The sequence below is a fragment of the Elephantulus edwardii genome, unplaced genomic scaffold (assembly GCF_000299155.1).
Source record: "Elephantulus edwardii isolate Elephantulus edwardi_28Jun2011 unplaced genomic scaffold, EleEdw1.0 scaffold00020, whole genome shotgun sequence".
Taxonomy (NCBI): domain Eukaryota; kingdom Metazoa; phylum Chordata; class Mammalia; order Macroscelidea; family Macroscelididae; genus Elephantulus; species Elephantulus edwardii.
Window position 1 is genome coordinate 3,026,188 of NW_006399770.1, and position 15,746 is coordinate 3,041,933.

At 38.8% G+C, this 15,746-nt stretch overlaps 1 protein-coding gene across 1 annotated transcript in view; it reads left to right on the forward strand.

Moving 5' to 3' along the window:
- The window catches only part of EVI5 (ecotropic viral integration site 5), a 369,934-nt gene that overhangs the window by 325,997 nt on the left and 28,191 nt on the right, over positions 1-15,746 (forward strand). The window contains exon 17 of the mRNA XM_006882417.1: positions 8,104-8,199. Within this exon, the coding sequence (XP_006882479.1) occupies positions 8,104-8,199 (96 nt within the window). The remainder of the gene's footprint in view (positions 1-8,103; positions 8,200-15,746) is intronic.

The following is a 15,746-nucleotide window of genomic DNA, read 5'->3' on the forward strand; positions in this document are numbered from 1 at the left end:
CATGTGAAATCAATGACACTGTTCTGTAGTTTCCACACTCAGTTGGGTCACCTTTCTTTGGAATGGGAACAAATATAGATCTCTTCCAGTCAGTTGGTCAAGTGGTTGTTCTCCAGATTTCTTGGCACGATTAGGAAAACATAATTAAGGCTAGGTAGGAATGCAATTGAAGCAAAGAAGAGTGGTCTTGTTGCAGTCACACTCTGTTCTGCCTAGTACTGTGAAGCAACTGGTTTATTACTAGAGCTATTTTCCTATAAAGGATGTTAGAGGACTATGAGGGAAGAAAATAGAGGGAGGAAAAACCAATCCAGACGTCATCCAAGGTTTATCTTTCTCTGAGAGATGGGAAAGCTTTTGTTCCTCCACATTGGAAAGTGCTCTGTTGTGCAACCTAGTCGTATAGGACTTGGGGCATTTTAAAACTTACTATAAGAAAGTCTGTGAATACTTCACTAAGATAGCTTATCTTTCTACTCTTTGAACTGATTTATAATGACCTTCAAGTTTCATTGAGACATACAGCAAAGTACAAAACAGCATGTATTGTTGTGGTGGTGTTATTGTTATGCCATCAAATCTACTATGACTCATAGCAACTCTATGAACTAGAGATCTGAACCTTGCCCTAACTTGTGCCATCCCTACCATCTCTGAAATATTTGAGCCCATTGTCACAATCACCATGTCAGTCCATCTCTTTGAGGGTCTTCCTCTCTTTCACTGACCTCTACCTTTCCAAGCCCTATCCAGTGCAATTTTCTCCTTTTCTAGCAAACTTGAACCCATTATTGCAGTGACTGTGTCATTCCATCTCATTGTCTTTTACTATTTCACCCCTCAGCCTTTCTAAGAATGATGTCCTTCTCTAAGGACTGACCACTTTAAATAAGATGTCCAAATTATGTAAGACAGTTTCACCATCCCTTTCTCCAAGAAGCACCCTGGTTTAATTTTGTTTATGCTGAGCAAGGGTTAAACCGGCGGCTCCTTGGAGGCAAGGATTCTAAGGCTTCATCTAACATACTTGGACATGTTGTAAGGAGGAACGGGTCCTTGGAGAGGGACATCATGCTTGGTAGGGCAGAGGGACAGTGCAGGAGGGGAAGGTCCTCTATGAGGTGGATTGATTCAATGACCTGGATAATCGGGATGGGTGTGTTGGAGACCGTGTGATTGGCACAGGACAGAGCAGAGTTTAGGGCAGTTGTATATATAGGGTCACTATGAGTCACAAGCTACTTGACGGCACATAACAACAACAACAACATGCTGAGTAAATAATTTGTGAAGCTGGATTCTGAAGAGGAATGTGGCATCAGGGTTGAAGGAAGACTCATCAATAACCTGCATTATACAGATAACATAACTTTGCTTGCTGAAAGTGAGAAGGACTTGAAATGCTTGCTGCAGAAGATCAAGGACTATGGCCTTCAGTATGGATTACATCTCAACATCAAGAAGACATAAATGTTCACCACTGGGCCAGTCGGCAAGATCATGAAAGATGGGAAAGAATTGAAGTTGTAAAGGATTTTGCCTTACATGTATCAATAATCAACATCTTTGGATCAGGGAATCAGAAGACGTATTGCGTTGGGCAAGTCCACCTTCAGAAACTTTTCAAATTGCTGAAGAGTAATGCTGTCATTTTGAAGACTAAGGTGCCCCTGATTCAGGCCATGGTCTTTTCAATCACTTGCTGTGCATCTGAGAGCTAGACAATGAAAAGGGTGATAGATGAAGAATTGATGGCTTTGAGTTGTGGTGTTGAAGACAAGTACCAAATATCCCAAGGACTGCCAGAATAATAAGTGGATATGTCTTGGATAAAGTGCAGCCAGAATGCTCCTTGAAGGGGGAAGAAAAAAAAAAGATGATGAAGACTTTTATCTCATGTTTTGGGCATATTGCTAGAAGAAGCCATTAATTAGAAGGAGACATCATAGGGAGCTCTGATGGCCTAGAGCCAAGAAACTGTGCTGCAGTCCTGAAGGCACATTGTTCAAATCCACCAGATGATCCGCTGGAGAAAGGGGTGGGGGGGGGGCAGTCTCCTCCAGTGCCAGTCAGATCTGATTTGATGGTACACAAGAAAAAAAATTTAAAAATAATAAACTGTACAGTTTGAGGGGCGGGGAAGGAGACATCGTGCTTGGAAAGGTAGAGCGTCAGAGAAAACAAAGGATGACCCTCAATAAGATAGATGGACACAGTGACTATAGCAAGTCTCAAGTGTGTCAGAGATGATGAGAGCACAGAATAGGACAGAGTTCAAGTCTTTTTCATAGGGCCACTATGAGTTGTTCTTGACTCGATGGCACCTAACAACAGGACAGAGCTACTTATTCACCTGACAGTCCAGCAGTGCTTATTTTGTTATGTGTTGAGTCACTTGTAACTCATAGTGACCCTAGGACAACAGCACTGAAGCCTGCTCTGTCCTGAGCCACTCTCCCTGACTCTGATACTCCTTCTCCCATTGCCCTAGTTACTGTAGCAATCCATCTCATCCAGACTCCCGCTCCTGCACTGTGCACTGTCCCTTCACCCAACAGTGATGTCCTTCTCCAAGGACTGGTCCCTTGTGGCTACATCGTCAAAGTATGTGAGATGGAGCTACAAAATCCTAACCTCCAAGGAGAAACTTGGTTTCACTCTCTCTAAAACAGACCTATTTGTTTTCTTGGCAGTCTATGATATGTTCAGTACTCTTCTCCAGCACCAAAGCTCAAGACATTAATTCTTCTTCTGTTATCCTTAGTCATTGTCCAACTCTCTGGTGCATAGCAAATAATTGCAGACTATGGCCTGGACCAAGCACACCTTAGTGTCTCGATTAACATTGTTGCTTCTTAGTACTCTGGAGAGGTCCCTAACAACAGATTTACCTAATGCAATTTGGTGTTTTTTTTTATTTCCTGACTGATGGTGCCAAGAGTCTTGATTGTGGAGCTGAGCAAGCTGTAACTGTTAACAGCCTCAATTTCTTCTCCATCCATCATGGTGCTGCCAGTTGCCCCAGTGGTGAGAGTCGTTCTCTTGATGTTTAGCTTCATTCCGTATTGAGTATTATAGTCTTCACCTTCTGCAGCAAGCACTTCAGGTCCTCCTCAGTTTCAGCAAGCAAGGTTGTGTCATCTGCATAATGTAGGTTATTGATGAATCTTCCTCCACTCCTGATGCCACATTCTTCTTCATGAAGCCCAATCTCCTGAATTATCTGTTCTGCATATTGATTGAAAAGGTATGAAGACAGGACACATCTCTGACACACTCCATTCCTGATTTTGAACCATGCAGTATTTCCCTGTTTTATTCTGATGACTGCTTCCTGGTCCAAGTACAGATTTCCAATAAGCACAATCAAGTGTTCTGGGATTTCCATTCTCCTCAAGGTTAACCACAATTTGTTGTGATTCACACAGTCATATGCCTTTGCATAATCAATGAAATACAGCTTGATATCCCTAAAGTACTGTTTGCTTCCTGCCAGGATCCATCTGACATTGGCAATAATGCCTCTAGTGCCACGACCTCTTCTAAAACCAGCTTGTATTTCTGGTGATACTCTGTCAATCTACTGTTCCAGTAATTTCTGGATAATCTTCAGCAGGATTTGCCTGCACATGACATTCAGGATATTGTATGATCATTTCCACAGGAAAAAAAGGTCACCTTTTTTTGAAATGAGAATAAATATAGATCTCTTCCAGTCAGTTGGCCAGGTAGTTGTCCTCCAGATTTCTTGGCACAATCTGGTGAGCACATCCAGGGAAGCATCCATTTGTTGAAATGTATCAATTGTTATTCCATCAATTTCTGAGGCTTTTTTATTTCCCCAAGTCCTTCAGAGCAGCCAGATTTTCTTCCTTTATCACCATGGCCTCTTGGTCATATGTTGTTTCTGGACATTCTTCTGTGTCAGCCAATTCGTTTTGGTGCATTGACTCAGTGTACTCATTCCCTCTTCTTTTAATGCTTCCTGGATCACTCAATATTCTGCCCATAACATATTAAGTATTGCAACATGAGGCTTAAATTTGTTCTTTAGTTCCTTCACTTTAAGATATACCAAGTGAATATGGCCCTTTTGATTTTCAGACTCCAACTCTTTGCACTTTACAATACTTTGCTTTGTCTTCCTGTGCTGCCCTTTGAAATCTTCTGTTCAGCTCCTTAACTTCTTGATTTCTTCCCTTTGCTTTGGCTTCTTGGCTCTCTAGTGCAATATTCAGAGTCTCTTCTGACACACATTTTGGTCTTTTTTTTCTTCTTCCTTCTTTGTAATGACAATTTGCATTCCTCATGAATAGTATTCTTGATATCCTCCCACAGCTCATCTGGTCTTCGTTCATTAGTGTCCAAAGCCTTAAACCTGTTTCCCGAGTTGGTTTTTAAATTCAGGTGGGACAGACTCAAGATCAAATTTTTATTTGATTTGACCTTCTTTAGCTTTAACTTGACCTTACACATGAGTAGTTGATGATCTGTTCCACAATCAGCACCTGGCTTAGTTTTCACTGCTAATACTGAACTTCTCCAACAATTCCTCCCACAGATGTAAAATCAGTCTGATTCTTGTGCATACCCTCAGGCAAATGCCTTGTGTATAGCATGAATTATGGTTGTGGAGTTTTTTTATAAAAGGTATTTGCTGTGAATAAATCATTCATTGTGAGAATTCTATCATTCTATCCCCAGCCTCATTTCTATCACGAAGTCCATGTTTTCTGCCTACTGGATCCTTCTTCCTAGTTGCTGATTTTTGCATTCCAGTCACCCATTATTATTAATGCATCTTCATTGAATGTTCTGTCAGTTTCTGACAGCAAAAGTTATTTGAAATCATGTATTTCCTCCTCTTTGGCACTGGTTGTTGGTGCATAAATTTGAGTGATAGTGGTATTAACAGGTCTTCCTTGTATGTGTATGGATATTATCCTGTCACGGACAATATTGTATTTCAAGATGCGTCTGTAAATAGCTTTTTTAACTATGAAAGTGTCTCCATTTTTTCTCACCTTTTATCTCCATCATTGAAGATCATATGATTATCTGATTCAAAATGTCCCATGTCAATCAGTCTTTTTTTTAGTATCTTTTTTCTTCTTTCCCCTTCTTTTTTGTTGTTTTATTTAAATTTATTATTAATTTGAGTAAAAATTTACAGAGACTTTGTATTTCCATTCATTCATTGTTGCACTTTTCTCCCCTCCAATCCCTCCCCCCTAGTACACTACCCTCTTGGAAAAATAAAAGACAAATTCTTTCATTGTTTTACAAACCCTCCCCTAGGTCCACTTCACCATGTATGCTTTGCTCTAGACTTCTGTCATGACAAAAATACCTAATCACATATCCCTTTTAAACAGTTTTCTCCCTCATCTATTTCAATGCAGTATACATTATTGAACCCATCTTTCTCAGTCTCCCCCCAACCCCAAAGTCAGTCCTGTTTTACAACAGTGGCACCATGCAGTATTTGTCCTTTCGTGACTGAGATACTTCACTCAGCATAATGTTCTCCAGAGTCACCCATTTTGAATAATATTGCTTGCGTTCCTTGTTTTTCAATGCAGCATGGTATTCCATTGTGTGAATATACCACAACTTCTCTACCCGTTTGTTTGTTGATGGGCACTGAGGTTGTTTCCAGCTCCTTGCTATTGTGAATAAAGCCGTAGTAAACATGGATGTGCATATATCTGCTTGGATGTCAGTTATGGTCTCTTTCGGGTATATTCCCAGTAGTGGAATTGCTGGGTCAAATGGGATCTCTATTTGCAACTTTTTGAGAAAACTCCATACCGCCTTCCACAGTGGTTGTACCATTTTACACTCCCACCAGCAGTGACTAAGGGTTCCAGTTTCTCCACAGCCTCACCAGCATTTGTTGCTTGCTGTTCTGTTAAATTTTGCTATTCTGACTGGGGTGAGATGATATTTCATAGTTGTTTTCAATCAATCTCTTTTTTGCCAATACCTAATTTATCAGTATTTATACATGTATTTATACATTTCTTAAGAAAGAAATGTCTTTCTTAACAATGTCCCATTTTCCTACATTCATGCTTCTCACATTCCACATTCCAGTCATTAATTTCTGTTTAACCATGGTTCCTCCTCCTTTGTGTTTCCAAATTTGAGGGTTTAGCCTCAGTTACCATATATGTTATTCTACTCTGTGTGCTGTTTTGTATATGGGCTTTTGAAGGCCTGTTGTATTTCAGAAGTTGATAGCTAATCCTTCTTCCTAGTCTGTCTTAATTTGGAGGCTATTAGCTTTGGAATATCTGACAGAGAAGCATTTTAGTGAAAGGAGCAAATGAATGACACTTCTCCTTACAGAGATGCAGTGCCCTCCCCTTGCATGTGTGTCTTGTCTCTTCCTTTTCCCTGAATATCAGCATCATTTGTAGTCCCTCCTAACCCATCCAGCAGCTCCCTCCCATCTCCAGTATAGCTAAAAATATGTATATGGTTGTGTATGTATGTATGTGTGTATCTCTGAGTATATATAAGTATCTGTGTGTGTGTGTGGTGTGTGTTTGATTATATCTATCACAATCTCATGGGAAGACTAGAATAAATAAAACCAAAGACATTTACAGTGGTTGGCCACATGGAAGGACCGTAGATGGTTGACAACCATTAAAAGTAAGCCCCTACTTTTTGGGGTCAGGAAAAAATTATTCAACAGTTTTCATAGATGTCTATAAAAAGAGCCTCTTAACTTTTTAAGCACTATTATGTGTAGCAGGAGTGGCATCCACTTCTGAAATGGCTTGCCTCTGGAAACCCTATGAACAGTGCTCAGGTCTTTTGTTCATAGGGTCACTATGAGTCGTCTATGATTCAACGGCACTTAACAACAACAACAACAACATGGCCTAATTTGAAATTATCTGGAACTATCAATTGCAACTTTGGGTTTTCTCTTCATAATTACGTAAAAAGTTAATATTTTCTTACAAGTGGTATAAGAAAGTCAACCTCCCCATTTCTCAACCAGTAAACCTGGGAAATGACCCTAACACTGTTCTGGAACTAGTTATTGGTATTTGGGGAACCTTTTAATTACTTTGTATGTGTCAGATACTGAACAATGACTAAGAATGATAGAAGGAGAATTGATGCCTTTGAGCTGTGGTGTTGAGAAGAGTATTGACTATACCATAGACTGCTAGGAGAACAAACAAGTTTGACCTGGAGAGGGTGAAGCCAGGCTGCTCTTTGGAGGCAAAGATCCTGAAGCTCCATCTGACATTCATTGGGTGTGTTGCAAGGAGAGACCAGTCCTTAGAGAGGGACATGCTTGGAAAGGTAGATGGATGGTGCAAGATCTCATCTCTCCTGCATGAGATGGACTGAGTCAGTGACAGGAGTAATGGGAATAGGTGTGTCAGAGACAGTGAGGTTGACTAAGGATAGAGGAAAGTTTAGGGCTGTTGTACCGGGGTCACTGTGAGTCACAAGCGACTCAACAGCACATAACAACGACAGAGGAGACTCAGAGCTGTTCTTCCTATGAAAAGCAATTTGTGGGCTCTCCCTTCTAGCCACAGTTTTCTGTTTCCCAAACTGATGCTGAATGCTAAATGTATCTATGAACAGCACCCCAGCTTCTTGATTAAAACTGAATCTCTTTTTTTGCAAGGGAACCCTCTCCCCTCAAGTTTTGCCTGCACTTCATTAATAACTTTGACATTTTTGTAATTTTTTTATTTGTAGATCTTTCTTAAGATAGTTTAATATTCTTAAGATAGCTTAAGAGTTCCTTAAAAGATAACATTTTTATACATTACTGTTGTTGTTGTTGTTGTGCACCATTGGGTCAGGACCCAACCCATAGCTGACCCTCCAATTAATCACATGGTAAGAGATTGCCCATCCTTCTTATTTAAATAATGCAGTAGCATTATTTACAGACATTCAGGATAGCTTACTCTAAATTATTTTTCAGATATTAAGAATGGAATTTGTTCAGAATTCAATCACTTAAAAGGATATACACTTAAACTGTCCTGTATCTTGAAATATTTGAGTACATGGTTCAGTAATTTTCTCTTAATTTCTCTGTATTGTGTTGTCACAAAACAGAAAGAAGAAGGAAAGTTTCAAGGACAGCTTAACAAGTCTGACTCTAACCAGTATATTAGGGAACTGAAAGATCAGATAGCAGAGCTGAATCATGAGGTAAGTGATAAATTTTGATCTTCACATATTTCTTTCTTCCTTCCTCTGTCTTGTAAGAACATTTTGTTGCTGCTTATAAGACGTATATGCTAAATATTGCTCATGAATGCTTGATTTTAATTAATAAGGATATGCTAAAAAGTAGGGGTTTTCTAAATAAGGTTTTCTTATTTGGAGACTTATTTCCTTTAATCCTTTCTGTTATTACTTATAGTGAAAAAATACTATTTGCCTGGCAAATATTTTATGTTTTTATTTAGGTCTGAAAACTTTTGATAATTTACCTAAGTGTCAAAATTACTTTAATCAAATGAAAATGTCCCTACTAGAATAGATTTGTGATGTTTACCGTTGTGGGTAGAGGGAAGTCTTTTACTCTCACCATCTTTTTTGCTTCACAGCGGTGTTACTGAGATTGCAAAAAAGGATACTTGCCTAATATCAGTTAACAGATTTCTTAGTATCTGAACACAGTTTAAACTGGCACTACCTTGAATCTGTGGGATTCGACTCCTGCAATTTTCAGATAGTTTACTTTGCTGAGCAGTTTAAATTATTTGAACAAATTTTGAATAGAGAACCGTATTTTAAGTGTGATTCGAAATAAATTTCCTTCTTGTTTCTTGTTTTTTAATAATAATTGCCTGGGTAAATATGAATAAACATATTTCCTATTTTGAATGATGTATATAGTGTTTATTATGTATAGTAATATTATTTGAAAAAATAAGCTTTATTTGTTTAAAAGAATAAAAAACTTATTTTTTGAACACTAAATTAATTTGAACCTTTAGGAAAAGGTTTAGACATTACCTTTTTCTAATATTATATCCTTCAGTAACCTTTAGTTTAAATTCAAGTGACATGGGCAATACCAACTAGAGGTAATAAATCTAAGAATAAATTCTGAGTGAAGAACAAGCCAAGCATTATCAGAAGTTACTCCTCTTAAATTTACTTTAATCGGTCCTGAAATATTTTATATAATTTCTGTAAGTACTAGTTTATACCCATGATACCATTGGAGGGATTAAAGAAATTAATTTTTCTCATTTGTGCATATATATTTCTTATAATTTTTTGATCTAGTGTGAGTGGGGGGAATTACAAATAAGTATTCTACAGAAATTATTATTCATTTGAGAACCCTAGGAATTTTTTCTTGTGTTCAAACAGTGTTCCCCAAAGAAAGCCTGTCTAAAGTAAACTTTCCTTTTAAAACTCTTGATTTCTGGTAATAAGGAAACTTTAGTGCTCCTGAATTAAGAAAAATATATATGGGTTGACTTTTTAAAAATTACATTAAAAGTCCATCAGCGTACTTGCCTGGCAGGGGAGATACCAATGATCATAAAGGTAGTCTTCTAAGGGCAAGGCTTATCACGTTGCACTTTGGATGTGCTGACTCCTGCAATTTCCCCAAATGTGGGAAACTTGACTGCATAATTTGTGGTAGTGTTGGACTATGTTTGCACTCTCTCCTTTTAAAAAAAATTAAAAATCCATCTACACATTTGTTTCTCTTGTCATTTCTCTTGACTATAAATAACATTATTCTCCTCATGAAAACTCAAAAAAATAGTTCACAAGAACTTTGTCATTTTTTTTCACATATTACCTGTTTAAACAGTCTTTTCCCCTTTTTTGCATAAAAAAGTCAGTCAACAATCTAGTTTTCTACTAAAAGAGCTACCTTGTACAAACTAAAGACTAGATAGAACATGTGCTATTTATGATGGTATATGAATTTTGCAGTTCAGAGTAGGGTAGACTCCTTGGTATATAAACAGGCGTCAGAAAACAGCAGAGAGGTGATATAAGCACAGAACAAATGGGGACAGAACATGAGTTAGTGATGAGAATGAGCATGGAATTGAAAGGAGGCCAGATTTGATGAAGGGACTGATGTAGCCAAGTTATGGGGATTAAAGGTAGGCTGAATAGAGCCAGGTTATTGTAAACCTTCAAAGCAAGAAGAGACTAGGTAATTTAAAATCATTATAAGTCTTCAATTGGAGATGGGGGTTTTTCTGAACAGTCTATAATATATTCATTTATTTCAGAATTTTAGCATTAAAGAGAAAATAATTGGAAACCGGTAGAAGTTTAGACCAAAGGCTAATTGAAGTAGATTTATAACAAGCATTATAGTTAGGGAGACTGCTGATTTTTTAACAAATGTCAAGGTTTCTATTGTTTTTGTTTTTCTTGTAATATACTACTTAACAATGGGGGAGGAAAGCAGGAAGAGTTACTTGATCTCTCCAGGTTAACATTTACCTGTGAACTAGAATTTATAAAAAATAAAAATTCTTTTCAATAAAAATTTCTTTTTAACTACTACTATTATATTTGAGCTATAATTGTGTTCATTGACTATGCAAAGGCATTTGACTGTGTAGATCATAACAAACTGTGGCTGACTCTGAGAAGAATGGGAATCCCAGAACACTTGATCGTTCTAATGCGAAACTTATACTTGGACCAGGAGGCAGTCATCAGAACAGAGCAAGGGAACACTGCATGGTTCAAAATTGGGAAGGGCGTATGCCAGGGATGCATCCTATCTCCATACCTTTTCAACCTATATGCAGAACAGATTATCCGGGAGGCGGGGCTCTATGAGGAGAAATGTGGGGTCAAGATTGGTGGATGATTTATCAACAGTCTGCGTTATGCGGATGACACAACCCTGCTTGCTGAAACTGAGGAGGACCTGAAGTGCCTGCTGCAGAGTGTCAAGGACTGCAGCCTACAATATGGATTGAGGCTCAATGTCAAGAAGACAAAGATTCTCACCACTGGACCAATCGGCAGCATCAGGATGGATGGTGAAGAGATTGAGATTGTACACAGCTTTAGTTTGCTTGGCTCCATAGTCAACAGTCTTGGCACCAGCAGCCAGGAAATTAAAAGGCGCATTGCCATGGGAAAGTCTGCTGTTAGGGACCTCTCCAAAGTGCTGAAGAGCAATGGTATCTCTCTGGAGACTAAGGTGCGTCTGATACAAGCCATGGTCTCCGCAATCACCTGTTATGCATCAGAGAGTTGGACAATGACCAAGGATAGAAGGAGAATTGATGCCTTTGAGCTGTGGTGCTGGAGAAGAGTATTGAGAATACCATGGACTGCTAGGAAAACAAATAGATTTGTCCTGGAAAGGTTTAAACCGGGTGGCTCCTTGGAGGCAAGGATTCTGAGGCTCCGTCTAACTTACTTTGGACATGTAGTGAGGAGAGACCGGTCCTTAGAGAGGGACATCATGCTTGGGAGGGTGGAGGGACAGCGCAGGAGAGGAAGGCCCTCTATGAGGTGGAGTGGATTGATTCAGTGACTGGGATAATTGGGTTGGGAGTGTCAGAGACAGTGCGATTGGCACAGGACAGAGCGGAGTTTAGGGCTGTTGTACATAGGGTCGCTATGAGTCGCAGGCAACTCGACGGCACATAACAACAACAACATTATATTTGAGTGTGTGACTGTTAATAGTTATTTTGTTAATTTATTCTTGTACTTCTCTGGATAATGAAAGAAATGTTGAACCAAACTTCAGATTCATCTTCCTGAGAGACACAGCAGCAATGCTGTACATTTTGAGCTGTGGTGCTGGAGAAGAGTATTGAGAGTTCCATGGACTGCTAGGAAAACAAACAGATTCATCCTGGAAAGGGTTAAACCGGGCTGCTCCTTGGAGGCAAGGATTCTGAGGATCCGTCTAACATACTTTGGTCATGTTGTAAGGAGAGACCGGTCCTTAGAGAGGGACATCATGTTTGGGAGGGTGGAGGGCAGGCGCAGGAGGGGAAGGTCCTCTAGGAGATGGATTGATTCGGTGACTGGGGTTATCGGGATGGGTGTGTCAGAGGCAGTGCATTTGGCACAGGACAGAGCAGAGTTTAGGGCTATGAGTTGCAAGCGACTTGACAGCACATAACAACGACATGACTATTTAATGTAGTCAACTGTATGAAATAGTAGAAGGTCTTAGACAGATTACTTTTAATGAAGAATAATTTGTTGGCCTATTAAATAGCAATAAAAATTACTATTTGTTAAGTAAGTACTATGGAACAAGCATTATGTCAGCACCCTATCACTAACCTTCATAAACAAACCCACTGTCACTTGCTTAGATATAGAAATTAAAACTGACAATGATCAAGTTACATGGTTGGTGATGTACAAATATTAAAGGCTAAGCAAGGATTGAGTACAGAGCAGTGTGTTCTTTTTTAAGCTTTTCCATAGGCATTAGGACATTGTTGTTGTTGTTAAGTGCCACTGAGTCATAGATGGCTCATAGCGACCCTATGAACAAAAGACCTGAACACTTGTGTATAACTTTCATTGTTTCTCCAAGTTCATAGGGTTTCTGGAGGCAAACTGTTTTGAAAGTGGATGCCACTCCTGCTTCCAAGCTTGTTTTAATCAGGGAACTTCACTAAACACTGCCCACCATGGGTGGTAACCATTATATCATTTGACACATCAGTGTCACAGTGTTTAGCATCACAGCAACCATGAGTTACCTCTGTACAGAAAATGTACAGACCAGTGCTATACCGCTTAGAAGAATGTTTGACCCCAAACAGTTAAAACCAGGCCTCAGGGCCACAGATTAAAATCACCCACCTTTGGCTTGGTAGCATCACTTTCTGTCCTTAGGTAGGCAAACTGAGCTCTCTCGATGTTGTTGTTGTTGTTAAGTGCTGTTAGGATATTAGATTATAAAAATTACTCTTTTAAATCTTAAGGATGGCAGTTAATGGGTTTGGCTTAACAATGCAGTTCTTCCCTGGCACATTAATCTGCATCCTAGTAAGTCAATCCTGCAGTTGACACAGACACAGTTTCTCCACATCTCTTCCTCCTGGCATTCCAACTGGAAATGTATCTGCCCTTTCCTGCTACTTAATATGCTTCATTTTGGTGAATTTCCTATCTGTCAACTCCTGAAATTCCTACTCTTAACTAATATTGCTTCTGTTTGTCCTACTTCTTTTAATATGGAGCCTCTTAACTTTGCCAAGACCCATCATGGAAGCCATTTTGAAACAAAGGCTAGTTTGCTAGCTTGAACATAGGCTACCAATTCAAATATGTTCCTTACTCCTTCTACTCCATTTATTTTATTCCTACCATCCATCAGCAGCACACCTACTATGTATGTACATTACTGACTTGACTAAGAAATAACTATAAAAAGGAAAAGTATGAGTCAAGTTATGTCTTTTCACTGTATATGTTTTATAAAGCTGACTGCCTTTAGTCAATTCTGACTTACAGTGACCCTATGTACAAAACAAGTCCCTAAGAACCAAAACATAACCTTGAGTATATCCCATCTGAATTTAAAAACCATCTGAAGAATAGATTTGATGCATTGAACACTAATAACTGAAGATCAGATCAGTTGTGGGATAACATCAAGGATGCCATCATGAAAAAAGCAAAGTTCATTACAAAGTCTGGAAAGAAAGAAAAGACCAAAAAGTGTATCAGAAGAGACTCTGAAACTTGATAATGAAGTGTGCAAAGAGCTGGAGTTAGAAAATCAGAAGGGAAGAACATGTGCAGCCATTCAAGCTGAAAGAACTGAAGAACAAATTCAAGCCTAAAGTTGCAATACTAAAGAATTCTGTGGATAAAACATTGACTGATAGAGAAAGCATCAAAAGAAGACTGAAGGAATGCAGAGAGTCACGGAACCAAAAAGAACTGATCAACATTGAACCATTTCAGGAAGTAACATATAATAAAGAACTAGTGATAATGAAGATAGAAGTTCTAGCTACAATGAAGATGTTGGCAAAAAATAAGCCTCTCAACATTGATATAATACCAATAGACATGTTTCAACAAACTAATGTAACCCTGATTTTTCCCCTTTTTAAAAAAAAAATAGTGATCCAACAGAGTGTGAAAATTACAGAGCAATATCATTACTTTCATGTGTGAGACAAATCTTTCTAAATATTATTAAAAAACAACTGGAATGGTACATCCACAGGGAAGTGCTAGAAATTTAAGCTGGTTTCAGGAGAGGCCAGGGAACAAGGATATCATTGCTTATGTTCGATAGATCTTGACAGAAAGCAAAGATTACCAGAAAGGTTTTTATGTTTTATTGTCTATGTAAAGACATTTTAATGTGTGGATCATAATAAATTATGGCTAACATTGAGAAAAATGGGAACCCCAGAAAGCTTAATTATGCTCACGTAAAACCTACATATAGATGTTGTTAGGTGCAGTTGAGTCAAGTGTGACTCATTGCAACACTATGAACAAAAGATCTGAACCCTGTTCTAGCCTTTGCCATCCTCACACTTCCTGACACACAGAAATCCACTGCAGAAGTCACCATGTCGAAGATCTTCTCCTTCATCGACCTTCCACCCTGCCTAACAAAATGCCCAAAGTATGTGAGGCGAAGCCTCATCATACTTGCCTCCAGAGAGCACTCTGACTTGAACCTTCTCCAAGACATGTCTGTTTGTTCTCTTGACCATCCATAGGATGTCCAATGCTTTTCTCCAACACCACAGCTCAAAGGCATAAATTCTTTTTCTGTCATCCTTATTCATTGTCCAGCTCTCAAATGTATAACAAGTAATCAGAAATACAGTGGCCTGCATCAGACACACCTTAGTCCTCAAACTGACAGCATTGCTCATCAATAATTTGGAGAGGTCCCTAACTACAGTTTTTCCCAGTGCAATGCATCTTTAGATAAAGAAGCAATTTCCTGAACAGAACAAGAGAACACTGAGTGGTTTAAACGTGTGTTTGGGTTGTTATCCTTACTTCATACCTATTTTGTCTTTCTGCGGAAAATCGTTCAACAAGCTAGGCCAGTATATTAAGAATGTGTCATCTGGATTGGAATAAGAAACAACAGTTTGTATTATACAGATTGCACAACCTTGCTTGCAGGAAGTGGACTTGAAGCTATGCTGCAAAAGATCAAGGATGACAGTCTTCGATATAGATTACATCTCAACATCAAAACAAAAATTCTCACACTAGACCAATAGGCAACAAACATCACAATCGATGGAGAAAAGATAGAACTTAGTATTTATTTCATTTTACTTGGCTCTATAATCAACACCTATGGTAATAGCAGTCAAGAAATCAAAAGGTTAAAAAAAAAAACAACAAAAAACAACCAACCACCAAAATCAGAAGGTGTGAGGTGTGTTGCATTAGGAAAATCTGCTTCCGAGGACATTTCCAAAGTGATAGAGGACAATGATGTCAGTTTGAAGACTTAGCCATGATATTTTCAGTTGCTTCCTATCCTATCTGAAAATTGGACAGTGGCTAAGGATGACAGAAGTATTGATGCCGTTGAATTGTGGGATTGGAGAATAGTACTAAATACTGCATGGACTACCAAAAGAACAAACTAGTCTTTCTTAGAGGAAGTGCAATCAGGATGGTCCTTAGGAACAAGGGTGGTGAAACTTCATCTCATATACTTCAGGCAAGTTGTCAGGATGGGCCACTCCTTGCAAAGAGATACCATGCTAGGAAATACAGGT